Source organism: Sciurus carolinensis, chromosome 3, assembly GCF_902686445.1.
Source record: "Sciurus carolinensis chromosome 3, mSciCar1.2, whole genome shotgun sequence".
Classification (NCBI taxonomy): domain Eukaryota; kingdom Metazoa; phylum Chordata; class Mammalia; order Rodentia; family Sciuridae; genus Sciurus; species Sciurus carolinensis.
In genome coordinates this window covers 182,291,467-182,313,176 of record NC_062215.1, presented here as the reverse complement: position 1 = coordinate 182,313,176, position 21,710 = coordinate 182,291,467, and the positions used below count along the sequence as shown (strand labels likewise).

The following is a 21,710-nucleotide window of genomic DNA, read 5'->3' as shown; positions in this document are numbered from 1 at the left end:
GAAGGCACGTCACAAGACGGAACAGGCCACTCAGCGACAGACACAGGACTCCCAGTGACAGGGGACACTCGGTGACAGACACAGGACTCTCAGTGACAGGGGACACTCGGTGACAGACACAGGACTCTCAGTGACAGGGGACACTCAGTGACAGACACAGGACTCTCAGTGACGGGACACTCGGTGACAGACACAGGACTCTCAGTGACAGGGGACACTCGGTGACAGACACAGGACTCTCAGTGACAGGGGACACTCGGTGACAGACATAGGCCACTCAGCGACAGACACAGGACTCTCAGTGACAGGGGACACTCGGTGACAGACACAGGCCCCTCAGTGACAGATAGAGGACACTCAGTGACAGAGGATACTCGGTGACAGACACAGGCCCGTCAGTGACAGCTTCCAGAAGTTCACCCCAACCCTCTGATAGGGCAGGGGCCTGGCCAAGGGATGGACAGGAGCAGCTTCCACAAGGCTGGGGTCCAGATGGGGATTTTCTTCAGTTCCAGGGCCGGTGGGCAGTGGACAGCCACCCCGCCCTCATGGGCCTCGGGGCTTCCTGTGGCGCTGTGGAGCCCTGGGGCTGGGGCCTGCCCTCCCCGGAGGGGACCCACACCTTCCCTGTCTCTGCTGGACCCGAGGTTGGGCAGTGGCCAGCAGAGCCTGATGCCAGCTCAGGTCCCCAGATCTCTGCCTGCTTGGGCCTCAGGCTGGCCCACCATGTCCAGCCCCGTCTCCAGGCCCTCGAGGGGCAGGCTGGCCCACAGGCCCAGGTCTAATGGGTGAGGCACACAGGGAAAGGCGCTGGCATGGCTGAACTGGTTGTGGCCAGTGAGCGCAGGCTGCCTGCGTCCACCCTCCACCCTTCCTCTGTGCAGCAGGGAGGGAGGGAGGGGCCAGGGCGGGGCTGCCGTGGGCCTGGGCCCCGCCCAGGGGGGTGTCCAGAGAGCGGCCCCTGTTCCTCCTACTCCAGCCGTCCTTCAGGGGCGTCTGAGGGGGTTTGGCCTGCAGAGGCCCTGGCTCCTGAGGTCAGACCCCACCTCCCTGGCTGCCACCTGCTGGGGGCAGCGCAGGGCAAGGCGGGCACCTGTCTGCCTGACCTCTGCCCTGCCCGCTTCACGCTGCACCCCTGCCGGGTCCCGGATGGTGTCTGTTCACACTGTCCAGGAGGCCTGGACCTTAACTTCCAGCACAGCTGCCTCCCTCTCCTCCTCCTGGAAATGTCCCCGTCTAGGGCAGGGGACGTCCCCTGCCCAGGTCTTTCCCTCTTTTCCCAGGACAGGCAGGGGAAGAGGCTCAGTGCTCATGGCCCCCTGAGCCCCTCCCCAGGAGCCTCTGAGCTTGGCCCAGTCTGCTCTCTGCCTGGATGACCACTCCCACTGGCCCTGAGTGACCCCCACACTGATTCCTGCTTGGGGCAGCCACCCTGCAGCCTCAGAACGGCTACCCACTCCTGGGAGCCTGCTCCTCCTCCTGCCACGTCACAGTGGTGCCCTGATGACCCACTGGCCCTGGACGTGACCTCCAGGTCTGCCCTCGCTGCCCAGCCACGGCCATCTCTCTCCACAGTGTCCCCAACTCCTCGGTCTCTCCTGTCCAGGCACGTGTCCTTGGGAAGAGGCCCATCAGCGCCTCAGCGCAGGGCCAGGGTGGGGTTCTGCAGGGCACTGTCCCCTGCCTAGTGACCGAATTCCCTCCCACCCAGGTCCTGGGGTCGCCAGAGGCAGAGGGACTGCTTAGCCAGTCGTTTTGGTGTGCCCGTCTCGGCCTGTCTTGGAATGTGCTTTATTGATTCAGGATGCCAGGCAGAGAAATGGCAGCCCAGGAGGAGGCCCAGCCCTGCAGGCTGGCACCCCAGGGATCGGCTCTCTGCTGGCGCCACACCCGTTCCCCGGGGTGGTCACAGGTCCACACCACAGGCCCCAGCGCAAGGCAGACGACGCCAAGGGTGGAGTCACGGAGCTCGGTGGAGGCTCTGAGGAGGCGGCCCGTCTGCAGAGCCTGGGGCTGCGGAGGGGACGGGGCCGGCAGTGAGGGTGCAGGTGCGGCTTTCCCAGAGGTCAGGTGGCTGCTCCAGAGCTCCTCCACCCCGGGCCGTGAGCCGGCCAGACGCACATCACCAGGTCCCCTGCCCGGCTCCTCCTGCAGCCCAGGCTGATGGCTGGTCTCAACGTGTCGCTCTCCTTCTTCCTGGCCACCTGTGCCCTCTGCGAGGCCGCCCGGAGGGCATCCAAGGCCCTGCTCCCGGCAGGCGCCTATGCCGGCTTTGCCCGGGAGGCGGCTGGGGCAGCGCAGCTGGCCGCCTGCTGCCTGGAGACGCAGATGCTGGTGGAGCTTGGCCCCTGGGCCGGGGGCTTCGGGCCCGACCTGCTGCTGACGCTGGTCTTCCTGCTGTCCTTGGTGCACGGCGCCACCTTGGACGGGGCCTCGGCCAATCCGGCCGTGGCCCTGCAGGAGTTCCTCATGGCCGAGGCGTCTCTGCCCAGCACACTGCTGAAGCTGGTGGCCCAGGGGCTGGGCATGCAGGCTGCCCACGCCCTGACCCGGCGCTGCTGGGCCTGGGAGCTCAGTGACCTGCACCTGCTGCAGAGCCTCATGGCCGCGCACTGCAGCCCAGCCCTGCGTACCTCTGTGCCCCGGGGCACCCTGGTGGAGGGCGCCTGTGCCTTCTTCTTCCACTGGGCCCTCCTCTGCCTGCGGCACTGGCCCCCTGGGCACAGGGTGCCTGCCATGGCTCTGCTGGTCACCGTCATGGCCTACACAGGTGAGACCGGCTTACCTCTGCTGGGCCCTTCCGGACCATAGCAGGAGAGGGGTCTGCGGGCCCAGCGGCCCTGAGCCCTCAGGCTGAGGCAGCCACTTCCTGGGACCCTGGTGGGTGGGTAGGGCCAGCAGGTTGGACCCAGGGGGGTAGAGAGGCACTGGCCAGCTGTCTCCTACTGGCTCCCAGCTGCTCTGCTCATCCCAGAGAAGGCAGACCTGGACCAGATGGGCAGCCCAGCAGATTCTTCAGGGCCTTGCCCAGCTCTGGTCTGGGAGCCCCTGAGGCCTTTGACACCCCCCTCAGGGGGCTCCGAGATGACCTGTGACCCCTGCCCCAGCCAGGCTGACCTCCTGACCAGGCTCCCTCGGCCCTGCGGGAGCTGCCCTGGGCCCTGCTCATGGTCCTGCTCTGATTCTGGGTCCTAGACAGACCTCAGGCCTGGCCCTGGCCTCCAGCGCAGGGGAACTGTCCCTGGGCACAGAGGCCCTGCAGGCCCGTCCAGCCAGCAGCTCCTCAGAGCACCCTGGGCTCCCGGGATGCCATACAGGGTAGAGCCCAGTCTCCAGGCTCACTCTGGAGTGGGGACTTGTAAGGACAGGCCCGTCACAGGGCAGCGCTGTGTGGCCTGGACCATCGCAGCCCCGGGAAGAGGCTGCCAGCCCACCACTGACCAGGCACTGAGGTGGGAGAGCTTTCAGGGACAGGCCTGTGGCCAGGTGGCCTGGGCTCTGCCTCAGCCGGGACACCCAGACCTCTGGAGGGCCAGGGCCTGGCCTTGAGGAGCCAAGCCGCCTGTCCTTTCTCCACCCGTCTGCCGTGCTGGGTCCTGGTGGCCAGCAGCTCCGCCCGGCCTGGCCACACTGCCTGACTTCTTGGGCTCCCCCAGCCAACCTGAGAGCCACTGGCCAGCTTCAGTGCTCCTCTCACAGCCTCCGTGGCTCTCCTCCTCGCCTCCTGCTCCTCTCCCTGCCTCTCCCTGCCTCCCCAGTCCTGTCATCTCTCTCACTGTCTCTCCCTCCCTGTGTCCCTCCACCTCCTTGTCTCTCCTGTCTCATCTTTATGTCCCTTCCTGCCTCTGCCTGTCAGTGTTTCTGCCTCTCCTCTCTCTCCCCTTCCAGGTCTCTATGTCTCCCTTTCTGTCTCCCAGTCTTTACTCCCACCTGGTCTGACTCAGAGACCACCCCCCACAAGGCAGGGGTGTTGGAGAGGACCTGAGCCCCTTCCAGCGCGAAGTGTGGGGAGGGGTCTGGACCTCCGTCCCAGCTGCTCCCTGGCCTGTGCCCTTTGGCCTCAGCTGCGCTGGCCTGTTCCTTTGTGTCCATCAGCACAAAGGGACCCTGGTCAAGAGCTGCACCCAGTAGGCCTTGCGGGGCAGTCTCGGGACAGCTGTGGCCCTGGCTTGGTAGGCCGCCGCGGGCAGGGCCCACACGAGTCCCGGGTGCTTCTGTCCACAGCTGGGCCCTACACATCCGCCTTCTTCAACCCCGCCCTGGCCGCCTGCGTCACCTTCCAGTGCTCCGGGCACACCTGGCTGGAGTATGCCCAGGTGTACTGGCTGGGCCCTCTGACAGGTGAGTGTCCCCGAGGCTGGGGCAGGACCCCTGGTGCAGCAGCTGCCCTGGTCCAGGTGGGTGGTGGGCAGGGTCCAGGAAGGCGCCCCGGCCTCCAGGTCTGCACTGCCTTGGGTGCTGGCGGGGGCCGATCTCAGGAGCAGCGGGTTGTGGGCCTGTGGCGTCCTGTGGTGGGTCCTCCCCTCCCACGGGGCACTGTGCCTCCTTGGCTGGGTATTGCGTCCCCCGCGTGGGCCTGGGCTTCCTGTGAGACCTGTTTCAGTGTGAACCTGGAGGGTGTCTGTCCTCACCGCCCACCACGCCCCTCCACTCCCGGCTCCTGGACTCACGTCCCTGCGCACCTCTGACCTGGGCACAGTCGCCCGGCAGAGCACTGGGCTTGGCTGAGCCGCCAGGCCAGGCCCTGGGGGTTCCTGAAGTCCAGCCGGCAGCTGAGGGCAGCCCTGGTGTCCATCCTGCGTGGTGTTCTGGGCTCTCTCCATCAGGGCTCTCGGGACGCACCCCGCTCACGCCCACCTCACCCAGGCTGGCCTGCACCTCCCTGGGCCTCCGGTCTGCCCCGTCCGAGGGCTTCCTCTCCTGGGTGAGCACAGCTCCCGGGGACTGTGGGAGGCAGGATGGCAGCCCGGGTTGAGCTGCCTTTGTTTGGAGCCCCACGTGGCGGTGCTGGTGGTGACTGGTGGTGACTGGTGGTGACTGGTGGTGACTGGTGGTGGCAGGTGGTGACTGGTGGTGACTGGTGGTGACTGGTGGTGGCAGGTGGTGACTGGTGGTGACTAGTGGTGGCAGGTGGTGGCAGGTGGTGGCAGGTGGTGCTGGTGGTGACTGGTGGTGGCAGGTGGTGGCAGGTGGTGACTGGTGGTGGCAGGTGGTGGCAGGTGGTGACTGGTGGTGGCAGGTGGTGGCAGGTGGTGACTGGTGGTGGCAGGTGGTGCTGGTGGTGACTGGTGGTGACTGGTGGTGACTGGTGGTGGCAGGTGGTGACTGGTGGTGACTGGTGGTGACTGGTGGTGGCAGGTGGTGCTGGTGGTGACTGGTGGTGGCAGGTGGTGCTGGTGGTGACTGGTGGTGACTGGTGGTGACTAGTGGTGACTGGTGGTGACTGGTGGTGACTGGTGGTGACTGGTGGTGGCAGGTGGTGCTGGTGGTGGCAGGTGGTGACTGGTGGTGACTGGTGGTGACTGGTGGTGCTGGTGGTGACTGGTGGTGGCTGGTGGTGGCTGGTGGTGACTGGTGGTGCTGGTGGTGCTGGTGGTGGCAGGTGGTGCTGGTGGTGACTGGTGGTGACTGGTGGTGCTGGTGGTGACTGGTGGTGGCTGGTGGTGACTGGTGGTGGCTGGTGGTGGCTGGTGGTGACTGGTGGTGGCAGGTGGTGCTGGTGGTGGCAGGTGGTGACTGGTGGTGACTGGTGGTGGCTGGTGGTGACTGGTGGTGGCTGGTGGTGACTGGTGGTGACTGGTGGTGACTGGTGGTGACTGGTGGTGGCAGGTGGTGCTGGTGGTGGCAGGTGGTGACTGGTGGTGACTGGTGGTGACTGGTGGTGCTGGTGGTGACTGGTGGTGGCTGGTGGTGGCTGGTGGTGACTGGTGGTGCTGGTGGTGCTGGTGGTGGCAGGTGGTGCTGGTGGTGACTGGTGGTGACTGGTGGTGCTGGTGGTGACTGGTGGTGGCTGGTGGTGACTGGTGGTGGCTGGTGGTGGCTGGTGGTGACTGGTGGTGGCAGGTGGTGCTGGTGGTGGCAGGTGGTGACTGGTGGTGACTGGTGGTGGCTGGTGGTGACTGGTGGTGGCTGGTGGTGACTGGTGGTGACTGGTGGTGGCTGGTGGTGGCTGGTGGTGACTGGTGGTGACTGGTGGTGCTGGTGGTGACTGGTGGTGACTGGTGGTGGCTGGTGGTGGCTGGTGGTGACTGGTGGTGACTGGTGGTGGCAGGTGGTGACTGGTGGTGACTGGTGGTGGCTGGTGGTGACTGGTGGTGACTGGTGGTGGCTGGTGGTGGCTGGTGGTGACTGGTGGTGACTGGTGGTGACTGATGGTGGCTGGTGGTGGCTGGTGGTGACTGGTGGTGCTGGTGGTGGCAGGTGGTGACTGGTGGTGACTGGTGGTGACTGGTGGTGCTGGTGGTGACTGGTGGTGGCTGGTGGTGGCTGGTGGTGACTGGTGGTGACTGGTGGTGGCAGGTGGTGACTGGTGGTGACTGGTGGTGACTGGTGGTGACTGGTGGTGGCAGGTGGTGCTGGTGGTGCTGGCCCAGGCGTGCCTTCATCTCCTGGGCGCCCACAGCAGGCGGCACAGACAGGGTGGTTGCGTGCGGCTCTGGAGGGCAGTCTGAGGCCCAGGCGAGTGGCCCACTGTGCCCCTCCTGCCTCGAGTCCCTTGGTGCTTGGACACGGCCCTGCAAGCTCTGCCTGTACGTACCTGCGTCTCCTCTTCTTACAGGGATGCCACTGGACGTGGGAACCGCTCCCCTCCATATGACTCAAATGGTCCCTTCTGCAAAGACCCCCATTTCCAATAAGGTCACATTCTGGGGCTCTGGGCAGGATGTGGATGGGGGAACCCCGTGTGGCCTCTAGCTCACTACTCTCCAGTGAGGTCTGCAGCTGTCATTTGGAAGCTTCTGGGAGCTGAGGGGAAAGGCTGGGAGCCCGCACCCCACCCAGGAATATGCAGACTAACCTTGCCTGTCCTGCAGGGAACCTGGGACGCACCTCCTGGCCCTGAGCCCACATGCCCTCCTAGGGAACCGCCCTTCTCCTGCCAGGGCGGGGAAGGCCCCGTCTTTGAAAGGAATGGACCTCGGGCCTTGAGTGTCTCACGTGGACTTGTAGGGCACCCCCTCCCAGGGAGACCCCCCCAGGGAGACCCCTCTCAGGAGACCCCTCCCAGGAGACCCCTCCCAGGAGACCCCTCCCAGAGAACCCCTCCCAGGAGACCCCGCCCAGGAGACCCCTCCCAGAGAGACCCCTCCCAGAGAGACCCCTCCCAGAGAGACCCCGCCCAGAGAGACCCCGCCCAGGAGAACCCTCCCAGGGAGACCCCGCCCAGGAGACCCCTCCCAGAGAAACCCCTCCCAGAGAGACCCCTCCCAGGAGACCCCTCCCAGAGAGACCCCTCCCAGGGAGACCCCTCCCAGGAGACCCCTCCCAGAGAGACCCCTCCCAGGAGACACCTCCCAGGAGACCCCTCCCAGGAGACCCCTCCCAGAGAGACCCCTCCCAGGGAGACCCCTCCCAGGAGACCCCTCCCAGAGAGACCCCTCCCAGGGAGACCCCTCTCAGAGAGACCCCTCCCAGGAGACCCCTCCCAGGAGACCCCTCCCAGGGAGACCCCTCCCAGAGAGACCCCTCCCAGGAGACCCCTCCCAGAGAGACCCCTCCCAGGGAGACCCCTCCCAGGAGACCCCTCCCAGGGAGGCCCCGGCCCCTCCTCCTGAAACGTGGGGTTCTGTGGAGCAAACTGGTCATGCTCAGTGGGCCGCAGGCTGCCCAGCCCAGGCTCCGAGTGTGCTGATGGGTGTGCAGCAAGGCCAGCAGAGCTGAGGGACCTCCGTTACTGGCCTTAAGATCACGCAGAAAAGATTTCAGACATGCTCAGAGTGGCAGGCAAGACTGCCTTGGGAGGAACAGGAAGGGGCTTCTCCAGGGAGAGAGGGTCCTCTCAGGGGAGAGGGTGGAGTGGCCCCTGCCCTCCCGCTTGCTGCAGTCCTTCCCAGGCTGGCCTCCTGCCTCTGGACTGACAGCAGAATCACACCAGACTTGCTGGGCCAGCCACTCTGGGGTCTGTCCTGTGGGGGGACATCCGAGCAGCCTGGGTGCCTCTGGCCCACGTGGCCAGCTCTCCTGGCTGCGCCTCCAGTTTAGAATCTGCAGAGGTCACACGGCCGCCTTCCTGGTGACTGGGCTCTCCTCCCCAGCAGGGGGCTCTGGGGCGCGGGTCACTTGCTGAGGAAGGCCAGGCAGGGCTGCAGGCCAGCTGCTTCTTAAAAGAAAGCATGTGGGGTCAGCAGGGTCATGGGCCCAGCTTGACCTCAGCCTCCCGGCCCCCACTGTCCCTCAGGGTCCACAGCTTGTCCGCCTCCAGATCTCCGCTGCGTGTCTGCCCTGCTGTGATCCACCGTGGTGGTCGATGCCTTTGACAGAACCCCTCTCCTACCACGCTAGAGCATTTCCATGAATCCGTCCCCACAGCCATCTTTATCCAGAAACTCAGATCTGCCTTTGAGAACCAGCAGGCTGGGGGCAGCGCCCTCTGGTGGCTGTGCCCGCCTGCGGCGTGGGACCCTGCTCTGCAGGAGGGCAAGTCCCCCTCAGGGAAGAAAAAGGGCAACTGAAGAGCACCAGCGGCTGTCCACCGGCCATCCACAGGAGCCGGGCAGCTCTGGTGTGCAGGCCAGGCTGGCCCTGGCCTAGGTGGGATTCGAGGTTCCCCGAGGGGCCACCACACACACGGTTGCATCAGACCTAAGGAAAATCTCCTCTCTGCTCCTGCCCGACCGGTTGGCCTTCCCAGTGCCCCGGAGGCCGGGTGGGAACTAGGACTCTTCACTCCTCCAGGAAGGAGTTGGCCAGGCCTGGGCATGGACGGACGCCCGCCCGAGCCTCTCCTCCTCCCCCACTCTCCCAACAGCAAACGGTGTCCCCGTCGAGCCTGTGGCCTTCAGGAGCAGCCTGGGAGGAAAGGGTGTGCAGGTTCTGGACCTGGCTTGGCACGCCTGTGGGGGTCCCAGGCCCAGGGTCCCAGAGCAGGTTCTAGAAGTCGCGAGCTCCCCACGGTTCTGATGGGCTTGTCTTCAAACAAAGGAGTGTGGCCGGAAGAGCCAGGGCAGGCCCCCAGGTGGGGAGGACCTGGGTGGTGGTGTCCGGCCCACCTGCAGCCTAGCTGTCTCTTGTAGGCATGGTCCTGGCCGTCCTGCTCCATCAAGGCCGCCTCCCCCGCCTTTTCCAGAGAAACCTGCTCTACCGGCAGAAGAGCAAGTTCCGAACCCCCAAAGGGAAGCTGACCTCAGGTTCTGAGGATGCACGGACAGCAGCAGAGGGCAGCGGCCAGGAGCTGGGGCGGGACACAGTAGTGGCTGCTGCACCTCTGCTGAGCCGCCCGGCCCAGTGAACACCAGCGAGGGCCAGCCCGGGATGGACCTGGGGCCACCAGAGCTCAGGAGGGCCCAGCTCTCCTCCCTGGAAACCATTTGTCAATAAACTGTTGCTGAGGCCAGCCTGTCTCCCTGGGCCTGGAAGCTTCTCCAGGGCAGGCAGGGCCCCTCACCTCCATTCCCACCAGCTCTTTCCTGCTTCTTGTTTACAGAATGAGATAAACGGTGGGACCCAGGAGTTCAGGGGAAGACCTGGGCTGAGTAGTCTGGGCCCAGGAACACTGTCGATGGCGCCAGGAACCTGGGAAGGTCACATGTCCGCAGTCCAGAGAGTCTGGGTGCCACCAGGGCCATCGAAGTTGGCGGTGAAGCAGCTGTGTAGGCGCGGGGGGTCCGGGCCAGGCACAGGGCCCTGAATCCTGGTGTCCACGAGCTCTCTGACCTCCAGGATGATGGCCTGCTCACCCCGACGGCCAGGGAACCTTGTCCATTTCCAAGAATAATTGCAAGGGGTACCCCATTTGTCCCACAGAACCCCAACCTAACACAGGATTCTGGGTCATCCAGGTGCCTTGGTGGGGCCTCCAGCCTTTTCCTTCCCTCAAACCAGAGCTGACCTGGGAATTCCCACCACAAGATGAAGGTCCAGAGAGGGCAAGGCTGGCAGGCCATGCCACGGTGCTACTGTCTTGTGGGAGGTAGCAGCCCCTGGACCCGGTGCCCTGTGGCAAGGGCTGGACCTGAGGAGAAAGCCAGGACTTCCCTGGGGTGCTGGTGAGGGCTCCTCTTCTGCACCACCTTTCCAGTGAGGGGAGAAGGAAGGGCCTCCTGCCCCTCCTGTGGCTGCCCCTTCGCCCGGTTGTGAGGCTGTTGGTCAGGAGCCCCAGCCTCTCCCTTCCCCTGGTTGGTGTGACCTCCTGGGGAGAGGGGTGACAAGGATCCCGGGTTGGGCCTGGAGCCAGGTTGCGTGGCTTCCATAGGGCCTGGCCAGACTCTAGGATGGCCCAGCAGCTCCCAGGCAGGGCCACGGGGGGACAAGCTGGGCAGGGTGGGGTGCCATGGCAGTGGGCGGAGGTACAGCCAGGAGAGGGGTGCTGCTCCGTCCGGCAGCAGCAGGACCTGGCGGCAGGCTGGCACCAGGAGGTCCAGGGCAGGAACACTGGTGCCTGAGGCAGTAGGACGGGAAATTTTCTTAAGTCACATTTGAACTTGTACAGAACTGATTTGTATAGAATCAACGTAATTTTAGGAAAACGGTCCTTTCCATCAGCCTCAGCTGTGCTCACATGTGTTCAAATGGTCGTTGGAAATGTCCCACGCCACCCCGGCCTGTCAAACCTGCACAGCTCCAGCAATGGCTGCCTCTGCAGAAAGACCCCTCTCCAAACTAAAAGCTGTCAAATGTGATGTGCAATCTTGCATTTGCCACGAGTGACGGATGTTCCTTTTGGTTAAATCGATGACAAGGCCCTAGTCGAGTGTGAGCCTTGGTAGCGTAACGCATGGGTCTGCAGAAAAGAGGCGTGCAGTGTTGGGAGCACCGCCAGCTCTCATGAGGGAGCACCTCCGCTGCGTCACCCGGGTGTCACAAGGACGCCCTCTGCAGAGCCTGGGCCCTGCTCTCGCATCTCCTCACCACGCGGTGTTTTGAAGAAGGGCTCCCTTCCGGGCCTTGGCGACGGCCCCTCATGCTTTTAAACAAAGACTGCGTTTCTCTCTGTCAACGTCCCCAGTTGCAGCTCTGCCAGGGCTCTGCAGCCCCAGGTGCTCTCCTGCCACACCCGCCACACCTGGGCCCAGACGGGAACAGGTGGAGGTGCTGGGCAAGCTGCAGCTTGGGGTGGCCAGGTTGCCACAGGTGCAGGGGTGGCTGGTCCAGGCCAGGCTTCAGCTCATGGCCCAGGGTGGGCGCCGGGCCCCAGTGGAGCATTGCCAACCCGCAGCGGCCCCTGCGGACGGCTGATGAGCCGTCGCTGTACCTGTGGGGGTGGGGGCTTGCTCCATGCAGGTTCGGGGGTCTTGCAAGGGTTATTGTCCAGGCCCCACACAGCACACCCCATGACAGCACCAGGGACTCGTCCAGGTGCTCAGCTGCTGCCCACACCACCTGCCCAGGTGAGAAGGGCGGCAGGGTGTGGGGAGCCCGGGGGAAGGACGGCCGGGAGGTTTTGGAGGGCTGGCTCGGGGAGAGACTGCCTGAGGGCTTTGGACAGTGCTGGTGTCCAGGAAGTGGGCCAGCACAGCAGGCTGTGGGAGACAGAGTCCTGATGGGTGGCCCAGGCAGGAGAAGAGTGGGGGTCTCTGAGCGTGATGTGCTGCCTCCGAGGGGCACAGCTCCCCTGGTGCGGAGTACCGTGGGCCCGACACCCACCTTCCCGGCTGCCGAGCCTCTGCGCACTCCGTCAGGACTGGGGACGAGGCCAGCTCCTGGCAGAGTGCCGCTGGGCACCACCGTCCTGCGTCTCCTGGAGTCTCGTCCACAGGACCTGATTTGCTCCACAGAGGAGAGGATGTGGCTGTGGGGCCCAGGGCAGACGGGAAGCAGCCCAGGAGTCCACGTGGGGCATGAGGTCGGCGCAGGGGAGAGCTGGGAGTCGGAGGCCCACGCGTGGGCCGGGGAGGCAGCTGTTGGGCGGATGGGCCTGCGTGGGCCTTGTCACTCCCACTCCTCAGGGGCGACACGGCTGAGGCTTTCAGGGCTCCAGGCCAAAACTTCAACAGCCTCTAGACGCTCAGAGCAGAAGACCCTGACACCCCAACCCAGGCAGAGTCCAGCCTGTCCCAGGCGGGGGGCCGACAGCCCAGTCTGCTGGGGAAGTGGCCAGCAGCACCCCAACCAGGGCAGCCCTGGGAGCTTCTGCCCAGGCCCAGCTCCTTCCCTGCGTCCAGAGCCTTCCTGTGCTGCCGCCCAAGACTGAGAGGCGCGGCCCCGCGCCTGGTCCCACCTGCATCCTCGGGGACCAGGACCGGGGAGGAACCCACCACCCACCGAGCAGGAGCCTGGACTGATACTGCCCAGACCTGGTCCCACTGGCTCTCACCTCTCAGAATGGCCTAGGCTCTGAGTGCCAGTGACCTCAAAGCCAGCCATGCCCACCCAGGGGTCTCCCATGTCCCCTGAACCATGTTATTTCTCTGGGAAGCTGAATCCTGGCCTAAGAGGAACCTGACTGGACAAGATCCAGCCAGAGTCCCCATCCCACTTGGGGGACCCATAGGCTGGTGGAGCCTAGGACTTGGGACCAGAAGAGCACAGGAGTGTACTGTCCAGAGCTCAGGGACTGGCGAGCAGGCTAGTCCCTTATCCCTGGAACCCAGCAGGCCTAGACCTGCAGGTGCTGAGGGGCCCTGCCCAGGCCAACAGCAGGTGCAGGGGCCACTGGTGTGGTGGCCACCCACTCTGGCCTCAGGCAAGACCAGGGCCCTGCAGGCAGTGGCCTCACACCGGTAACGGGGGAGAGCTCTGGACCAGAGTGGCCTGGCACGAGCCTGGCACGTGGAGGCGAGGCTGCCTGGGCTGGCTCACGCCACACTCCACACTGGGGCACCTCACTCCACAAAGCTCCCCCAACACCTGCCCCTTCACCCCAAGAAGCCAGCTGCTCCCCGCCTGGCCACTGGCAGTGGGCGCTCTCTGAACTGTGACCCACCAGCAGACCTAAGAGAACAGAGACACAGCCGAGACCCACGGTCGGTGTTGCACAGGAGCCACGTTTATTTCTTGGCTGGACACAGCCTCATGTGCACACAGTACAGTACAGGGGCCTAGAGCGAACACTCGGGCAGGACGTGGGGACGAGGCGCTACGTCGCGGGGGGACACAGGGTCAGGGCGTGCCTACAGCAATCACATATGTACAAGCCAGGGACGCAGCCTCCGAGCCAAGGGGCACTGGAACAGATGGACGACAGGGAGCCCAGGCCAAGGGGACGGGGGCCAGTCACAGCTGTCTGTCCCAGGGGCTGCAGGGGCAAAGGAGAGTGCTTTCTGGGGCCACTAGGCCGGGAGGAGCTGCACGGGGCCAGCACCACCGCTCTCGCCTGTGACCTCAGCCAGTCAGGACCCCTGAGGTGCTGCGGGCCTCCAGGGACCAGGAGGGAGGGAAAGGCCACTCTGGGCAGCTCTGCCAGCAAAGTGCTGGCAGGATCTCTCAGCAGGTGGACTTGGGCTTCTCGACCTCACAGGCGCCCAGGAGCCGGCCTGTCTGGAGCCACTTCCCCTGAGGGAAGGGTGCCACCCCACGGCAAAGCAAGGCCTCAGCTGGGCAGTATCAAGCATCAGAACAAAACCGCCCCGGGGACGGCTTTCCTGACCTCTCGCCTTAAGTACTCAGCAAGCAATGGTGGCCACATGCAGACCAGGTGCCCTCTCTGCATCACAGGACGGGAAGACCCCAAGGGAGCCCTCCACGGCACAGATGTGGACACTGCATTCCAGGGGCAGGGCGACTGTCCTCCGTGAGTTGGGCACATGGGTGGTTTCAAGCAGGATGGGCTTTCCGCCTCGTGGACAGGAGGCCCTGACCATCTACTTGGGCTTCTGCACTGACCCTGGGCGGCCCATGGGGCAGGAAGCCCAGGGCAGCCTGCAGCCAGTGCCAGCATGGCACTGCCCAGGCCTTCCTGGTGGGGGCTTCTGAACACGGCAGGACGGCAGGCTCCCTGCCTCTCCCTCAGCCGGACCCCAGGCAGCAGGTGCTCTGCAGGTTGGCTGGCCTCAGACACCTGCTGGTGGGCCGTCCAGACCCTTCCGAGGCCGTGGCTTCAGGCTGGCTGACCTGAGTGGCCGAGGGGGCCTGGCCTCCCCCACGCCTGCTGCAAAGGGTGTGGCCCTTGAGATCCAACTCGACTCTGAGCAGTGAGCTCTGCCCGGTCCTCCCTGCCTCCAAGGGGTCACCAGCACCAGGTGAGCGCCTGTGGACACCATGTCTCAGCCCACTGCCTCCAAGGTCCAGGGTTGTCCACCTGGTTTCTGCACAAGGTTTAACTTCAGCCTGGGATGCTCCAGTCTCTAGCATCTCTCCTAAGAAAGTGCTGTGCTATGTCCTAAGACCTGACGCTTCCTGACAGGTCTGGGCCTTGGGCCTTGGGCCACAGGCGGCCGCTCCTGCTCGGCTGAGTTCAGGTGGAGAGGGCAAGCTCCTGTCTCAACTTGCATTTGGTCTTGCCCTGGCTGCAGGTGCAGATCCTGCTTCCACAATGCTGTTCACCCTGAACCCCACGGTCTGGGGCAAGGGTCAAGAAGCCTGGACAGTTTCCCAAGGGAAACCTGAACTTCTCGTCGGATGAAAGGGGCCCACACATCTGGCCTCTCCCCCAGAAGAGTGGCTGCGTGTTCATGGGTCAGGGTAGTGCACACAGGGACTTCCCGTGCTGACTGGGGAGGCTCAGACACACTGGCTCATTCAAGCCAAGCAGCTGGAGCTGGCAGAGGGGTGGAAGGTGCCCAGCCCGCCGGCTGCCTGGCCCGGGAGGGCTGTGGAGGGGGCTTGCAGTTCCATTTCTGTTTTTCAAACTGGCCTGTGGGTGGAATTCCCACGGGCAGAACCCTTGACAGTCATGACAACCGGGCATCTGCCCCCACCTGCCTGCCCAGGACACCTCACGCGTGGGATCTGCTCCCTGGGGTGGAGAGGAAGGTGGACCACAGAGCTTCTTCCCAGAGCCACCTGACACTCTTCCAGCTTGCCGCGGCCAGACAGGCTACAGCCCAAGCCCTGAGACCCTCACCCTGAATGCTGACCTTGTCTGCTGCCCAACAGCCCTGTGCCTGAACCCAGCCACCTGCCCAACAGCTGGACACCCTGACCTTCTCCCTCCCAGGCTTTGCCCAGAACAGTCCCCGTGGCCTCACCTGATCAGCTCACCCTCCCACCCTGCTGGAGAAGCTGCTGTCGCCCCCCCTTAGCACCTGACTGGAAGCAACACACACCTTCCCAGCAGCCCAACCTCAGGCACCTGGAGACCCCACACACCGAGGAGGCTCTGGGAAACCTGGGTCAGGTGCACCTGTGTGCACGTCCAGACTCCTCTTCCCTCGCTCTGCCCCTGCCAGGCTGGAGTGCAGGGGGTGGAGGGCGGCTCCCATCTGATGCTACAGGCCTATGTGGAGGCATTAGAAATAAATACTTATAAATAGAGCACAGTCTTGTAGTTAATTTCTCAGTGGCTGTTTCAACGTCACTCACTAACGTATATTAATTATAAGTCTGTCTATGCTTAAAAAAATATTAGAATGGCAGCAACACCGGGTCTTGTGCCTCTGGCCTCCCCAAAACCCCAACTCTTCCCACCCAGAACAGTTGAGGAGGAAGAAAGGACAATTCGTGCAGCCTCCGCTGGGGCACAGCTGGCCACAGCCCCAGGCTCGGCGCTCCCGGGCAGCCATGACAGGACAGATGGGGGTGAGGGTGGGGGCCGGCCGCTGGCTGGCGGGAGGGCTCCAGCTCAGACCCTCATCTGTGCAGACCTCCTCCTGGAGAGCTTGGACCTGCAGAGCAAGGACAGGAGCTGACTCCCCGGCCACGTCCGTCCACCCCTGGCAGTAAGGGGAAGCCCCAGGACAGCCACAGACGCAGCAGCCCGTGTCCCCTGGGGCCGTGCGCTGGGAGGCCTGGGGCTGCCTGGGTCCTCTCTGCACCCACCATGCCCTTGTCTGTGACGGTGAGGGCCTGCGTCCCCCAAGCCCGACCGTGTGCACACACCACCCACATCAAGGCCCACCCCTCCGGCAGGCCCACCACCTCACCCCAGGACCCCATGGAGCAGCAGCAGCCCGCTCCCCACCCCTTGGGAGGCCGGGCCTGCCGAGCCCCCGTGGGCGCTGGCCGCGGGCAGCCGTACCGGATGGTCCCGGCCAGGAGCGGGTTGAAGGCGTAGAGCCAGTCGTGCATGTCCTTGTCGCTGTTGGCCTGCAGCAGGATGCCGCGGTGCTCCGTGCACACCGCGAAGGTGTTGGGCGTCTGCAAGGCAGGCTGCGGTGAGGAGGCGCCTGCCAGCCCGGCCTCCGGGCAAGGGAGCCGGGGCGCGCGGGCGGTGCTGCCGGCCACGCCCAGCAAGCAGGGCAATCCCTCTGCAGAGCACGCAGCGCCACGCTCCTTCCAGAAGCCTCAAGCTCCAGAGGCCCTCCTGGGCCTGTGCCCAACCCTGCTCTGCATCCCCAGGGGACGCGTCCACCCTCCTGGGACCATGGCTGAGCTGCCCTGCTGACAAGGCCTCTGCTCTCAAGCCCCTGGCCTCTGTGTGGAGGGTGTGGGTGGTGGGCCGAGTTCCTGCTGCCCCTCCTACAGAGGAGCCCACTCCCCAGCGGCCTCCTGGGAACTCAGAGGACCTTCTCTCCACAGCCAGCCACACGTGGGCAGGAGGCTGCTCCTGCCCACACGTCCAGAGCGCCACTGGGGAGGGGCGGGAGCAGAGCCAGGGCTGGAGTCTGGGGTCTGCCTGGCCTGCAGGGTCCACACCGCCTGCCAGGTTCCCTAGGGGACTGGATGGGCCACTAGGTGCTGACCGGGAGGATGCCGTGCCTGCCCTGCCCCGGGACCGCACTCGTCACCAACAGGGGCTACCGGCCTGTGAGCAGCAGGGCCAAGCCCCAGGCCCGCCTCCGCGGACAGGGCAGAGGCGCCAGCCACCACATGGGCCGCAGAGGACAGCAGGGCTCCCCGCCGCCCGGGGCCCGCGCACCTTGAGCATGGCCTGCTGGTCCTCGCTGTACTCCACCTGGGCGGTGGAGAGGTTGAGCACAAACCTCTCCACGGTGTCCTTGTCACTGTTGTACATGTAGGCGTAGGGGCGCCGCACCACCACGAAGCGCTTGGCCCAGCCGGCCGTGTGCGGCTCCAGGAAGTGCAGGTACCCCTTCTTGGAGACGATCGGGCTGTGGGCAGGACATGGGCTGGTCAGGTGAGGAGCGGGGCCCCAGGCAGAAGCTCACGGCCCACCCCCAGAGCCAGGCCCACAGTGCTGGTCACTGCACAGGAGAGAAAGTGGGTCAGCCAGGCGCCCAGGGGCCCAGGCGGCAGGAGACCAGAACCCCCAGCCCCTGTGGCCTGTTTCCCAGCTGTAGATGGGCAGACGCAGCCCCAAGCCCAGGGACCACCAGGCACTGCCCTGGCACCTGCACATGCCCCCAGCAGCACAGGACCATGGGGGGCGGGCTGGCGCCTCTAGAACAGAGCTTCGCCCGGTCTGGGTGGGGTCTGCCTGACCTGGTTCAGAAGCGACCCTGCGCGTGGGTGAGGGGTGTGGTGCCCAGCTCTGCCCTGTGCTGGGGTGGCAGGGTTGCCTGCTCCTTGCTGGTGCAGAGCTGGGGGGTGGCTTCAGGTGGGTACCCACATACCTGACTCGGATCTCCTGAATGTCGGGGACCAGCAGGCGCTGGGGCTCCTTGTCCGCCTCTGTGGCCTGGGCAGGGGACAGAGGCTTCTTGGATTCCGCCTCGGGCACTGGCTCTGGTTCTGGGCTGGCTGGCCGGGAGCAGGGCTGCGGGGTCCTGGAAAGCAGAGAGACACTGCTGCCTGCTGCGGGCTCTCCCAGGCCTGCCTCCTGGGTCAGCCCTCAGAGGACCAAAGCGAGCCTGAGCCCAAAGACGCAGTGAGGCCGTCTCAGAAGTGGCGGGATTGACGCTCCTCCTCCTCTTGTAAAGGAACTCTGGGAACCCCAAGGCATTCTGGAATAAAACTCCCTCAAATCTGGCATCGGTGGAGTGACCGGGCGTGGTCCCTCCTGGACGCTGGCCACAGGCCTGGCCTGCAGTCCTCCGTGCCGTCTGGGCCCAGGGTCCCCGCACTGCCACGGAGCTTCTCCCCAAAAACCCTGTTCCTGGGCGGGCACTACTGGCTTTCCCGTTCTGATTTCACTTGTGGGTGCACTTTGAACGCGTGCATCGGAGGCCCGGTGGAGCTGAGCCACGCCAGGGACACAGTGCGCCCCAGAGGAGAGGCCCACACACGCCCCTCACCAGGCCCTGCCCTCCCTCTGGCCATCCTGGGACCCTCCACCATGCCTGCCCCCTTTTTCCGCTCCTGTGCCCTGGAGTCTCAGCCTGGGGTGTGGAGGCTTCTCCAGGAGGCCGGGCCCACTCACCGCATCTCAGTGGCACCGTAGCGTCCTTCAACCAGAGAGGGGCAGGTAGAGGACGGGGTGAGCGTGGCTGCCCCCAGGGGTGACATGGACGGGTCCCGTAGCAGGGTGACTGACATCTCAGAGAGCTGAGGGAGGGAAGCCTTCCTCAGGGTCTCTGGGCCTCATGGAGTGGCCCTGGCTGGATCCTGTCTTTTGCTTGGGCACCACCTACCCATTCATCCAGTGCCAGCTCAGGTGCCCCCTGCCCTGGAGATCCCCACGCTCTCCCAGCCCCTCCCAGAGCTTCAGATCTGCACTGACCCAGGTGGGTTCCAGGCAGGGGGCCAGCTCCAGGCGGCATCCTCCTGCAGCCTCTGTGGCATCTGCCCAGCAGCAGGAGGCTGGGCAGAAGGCCGTGGGTGGAAGCCTTGCCTGACCTGGCGCAGGGGCACCTCCGAAGGCCGCAGGGACTGAGCTACCAGATCTCACTGGCTTTGGGAGTGGTTTGGGCCCACAGGATGAGCATCCCAGAGAAAGGACACCAGCCAAAGGGTGGGAAGCCTGCAGGGGCCGGGGAGGGGCTGGGAGGGCCTGGGAGGACAGCAGGTGCCTCAGCCACACCCCATGGTGCTGGGACCCCAGGCCCTAGCACACCTGCCACTCAGCAAAAGGTGCCCCTCAGGAATCTTCCTGCCTTTGCCGGATGAGGATGGGACTTCTTGGTGACAAGGGCCCCACGGGTGACCCGCCCACAGGTGACCGCAGCGCCACCCACCTTGCTCTCGCTGGCACTGATGCAGACGTGGCTGTGGGTGTACTCTCTGTTGAACGTGTGTGTGAGCAGGCGTAAGCACTGCGGGAAGGGAGCACGCACGGTCAGGCCAGACGTGGGCAGACAGCCGAGGCCCAAGCATGGCTGGTCAGGTGGGCATCTGCACCGCTCCGTGACAGGTGAGTGGGGGGGTCTCATGAAGTGCAGGAGGTGTTCCCACTGATCCACCCAAGCACAGAAAGGGCCAGCTCTGTTCGGGGCTGCGAGCTCCCCACTAGCTCAGAGGTTCCAGAGAGGGCAGGTTGCTGCTGGAGTCTGGGGCAGCCAAAGGCCCCCAGCCAACACCCCTCTCCAGAGTGCCATGGGGGTGGCTCCCGAGGCAGCTCATGGGTCCCTCCCCCTCCAGCTCCTGGAGATTCCGACTGAAGCCAGCCGCCCGGGATGAGCAGGGCCCACAGGGCTGGCCTTGAAGGTGCCGCCTGCTGGCTTCACCTACCTTGACGGCCAGCTCCCTCTGCCTCTCACTGGGAGCCTCCAGGGGCGACTGCCGGCCCTCGGCTGACAGTGGGGAAGAGGCGCCAGAGGAGCTGCGGGACTCCGAGTCCTCACTGGAGGCAGGGGACAGCACCTCGGGGCCAGGCCGCTGGGTGGTCTCCAGCTTCTCCCGCAGGAGCAGGTAGTGACGGGTCTTCTCCACCTTCAGCAGAACACAGAACTCAGCAGCAGCACCAGAGAGGGCAGTGCCAGCCCAGGGAGCCACAGCCCACCAGGAGGCCTCTGCCTTCCCTGTCCACAGCCTCCTGGCCACAGTGCATGGGCTGCAGTGCGCTGTGGACACGTGTGTCCCTCCACGGGTTCCTGGGGTGGAGAGTGCTGCTCTGCAGGGTGAGTACCTTAGGAAAGGATGTAAGGCTGGCTGGGGCATCAGGCTCCAGGCTGCCATGGACATAGAATACTGGACAGCCCAGGGTGGCACTGGAGGTGGGTTTCCCTGCCCAGAGCCACTGAGACCCCACCCCTAGTCCTCTCCAGGCTCCTCCTCAGCCGTCTAACACCCAGTCTCCCGAGTTAGCTGGGGCCTGTGCTCCATCCTGGGGGCTGCCTGCACCCCCGACGGTGCCCCCAGCAGGCCTTGGGTACCAGCACTGCCTGCAGAGCTTGCCTCTGGGACCAGGGCACGTTCTCGGCCCAGGGTGGCCCGGGGCTCACCTCCTGCAGGAGGCTCAGCTTCTCCAGCTCCCACTGGTGGTCCAGGATCAGACTGTCACTCCGAGGCCGCCAGCCAGCTAGGTTCTCTTCACCCCGGACATAGGCCACGGACGTGTCCAGCACTCGCCGGCGCCGCCGCTGCATCCCTGGCCAGGGAAAGGCACCCGTCCTTCCTGAGGGCTGCCAGGCTCCTCCGCCCACCAGGGAGCCCCAGTCACTGAAACCCCTCCCCTCTGGGATCAAGATCAGCTTCCCTGGCAGGGAAACCCTAGAGGCTCAGCTCCGGGCAGTCGCAGGGGCCAGCTCGCCCCCCGCCCCCGCCTCCATTTGAGCTAAACCCGAGGCCTCAAGCTGAGCACGTGCATTTTGCAGGTAAGGGGACCCAGGTTAGCTAAGGTCTCCCCAGAGGGAGCAGAGGTCAAGCAGCCAGTGACCCAGGGCCCCGGCATGATCCACAGGAGAGCAGAGTGGCCGCCTACCTGGGCTGCCTGCATCGGCCACATGGCACAGGCTGAGCTCGTACACGCCGGTCACTCGGTTGCTGCAGGGAGCAGGGGGGAGCGTCACCAGGGTGGGGTAGGCAGACAGCCTGGCCTGGACTCTCACCACACTGTGCGCACAAGTCTGTGACTCCCTAAGCAGGCGCCCATCACGGCTGGTGAGAGTCCAGCTTTGGCAGTTGCCGCCCGTCTAGGAAGTTCCGCCTCAGGCCCCGAGGTTCCCGGATGAAGGGCACACTGGATGCCCCATTTGGGTGCCCAGGGGCCCAGACGCGAAGCCAGGAGCCCGTGGGGGCCTCGATTTTGTCCCCACTGGGGTGATACTGGGGGCGCAAGCACATTGGCCCCACATCCCTGGATTGGCATCACCAGTTCCCCAGGCCCTGCACCCCAGGGGGCACCCCTGTTCCCGAGACACCAATTCTACCAAGGACACCAGCACAGCCCCCATGGAGACGGGCCTTGCAGACAGTGGCACCCCACACAAGGCAACCGCCCTGATGACCACTGCTGGCCCTTGAGGTCACTAAGTCCTGAACCCCAAGCTTGCTCCAGGCTGTGCTCAGGGGAGCCTGGACACAGGTGGATCACAGGAACGCCCACCAAAGGTGACCACGGGTCTGCAGGGCCGTCCCACCACTGCAGAGGACAGCCCCCCTCACCACCCTGATGTCCTGGCTTACCCTCCACCCCCCGGACGCAGAGGTGCTGAGCACAAGCAAGACCCTGGTCCTGC

General features: G+C 65.1%; 2 protein-coding genes across 2 annotated transcripts in view; one reads left to right on the top strand and one right to left on the bottom strand.

Annotated features, from left to right (window-relative positions):
- Positions 1-2,163: 2,163 nt before the first annotated feature.
- LOC124980955 (aquaporin-12-like) lies at positions 2,164-9,488 on the top strand. The gene is made up of 3 exons (XM_047547055.1): positions 2,164-2,770; positions 4,225-4,341; positions 9,234-9,488. Exons 1-3 carry the CDS (start codon positions 2,164-2,166, stop codon positions 9,446-9,448), a joined length of 939 nt encoding a protein of 312 aa, XP_047403011.1. The 3' UTR covers positions 9,449-9,488.
- Positions 9,489-13,127: 3,639 nt separating this feature from the next.
- The window catches only part of LOC124979561 (kinesin-like protein KIF1A), a 48,503-nt gene continuing 39,920 nt past the window's right edge, over positions 13,128-21,710 (bottom strand). The window contains exons 18-26 of the mRNA XM_047543918.1: positions 20,954-21,015; positions 20,475-20,620; positions 19,762-19,962; positions 19,269-19,346; positions 18,515-18,639; positions 17,769-17,921; positions 17,114-17,306; positions 16,274-16,392; positions 13,128-15,920 (exon numbers count right to left, since the gene is read on the bottom strand). Coding sequence (XP_047399874.1) covers positions 15,878-15,920; positions 16,274-16,392; positions 17,114-17,306; positions 17,769-17,921; positions 18,515-18,639; positions 19,269-19,346; positions 19,762-19,962; positions 20,475-20,620; positions 20,954-21,015 — 1,120 coding nt within the window. The 3' untranslated portion in view covers positions 13,128-15,877. The remainder of the gene's footprint in view (positions 15,921-16,273; positions 16,393-17,113; positions 17,307-17,768; positions 17,922-18,514; positions 18,640-19,268; positions 19,347-19,761; positions 19,963-20,474; positions 20,621-20,953; positions 21,016-21,710) is intronic.

Coding starts and splice junctions, on each gene's coding strand:
- LOC124980955 (XM_047547055.1), top strand. CDS start 2,164: ATGGCTGGTCTCAACGTGTCGCTCTCCTTCTTCCTGGCCACCTGTGCC. Junction 2,771..4,224: donor CACCGTCATGGCCTACACAG/GTGAGACCGGCT, acceptor TTCTGTCCACAG/CTGGGCCCTACACATCCGCC. Junction 4,342..9,233: donor CTGGCTGGGCCCTCTGACAG/GTGAGTGTCCCC, acceptor TGTCTCTTGTAG/GCATGGTCCTGGCCGTCCTG.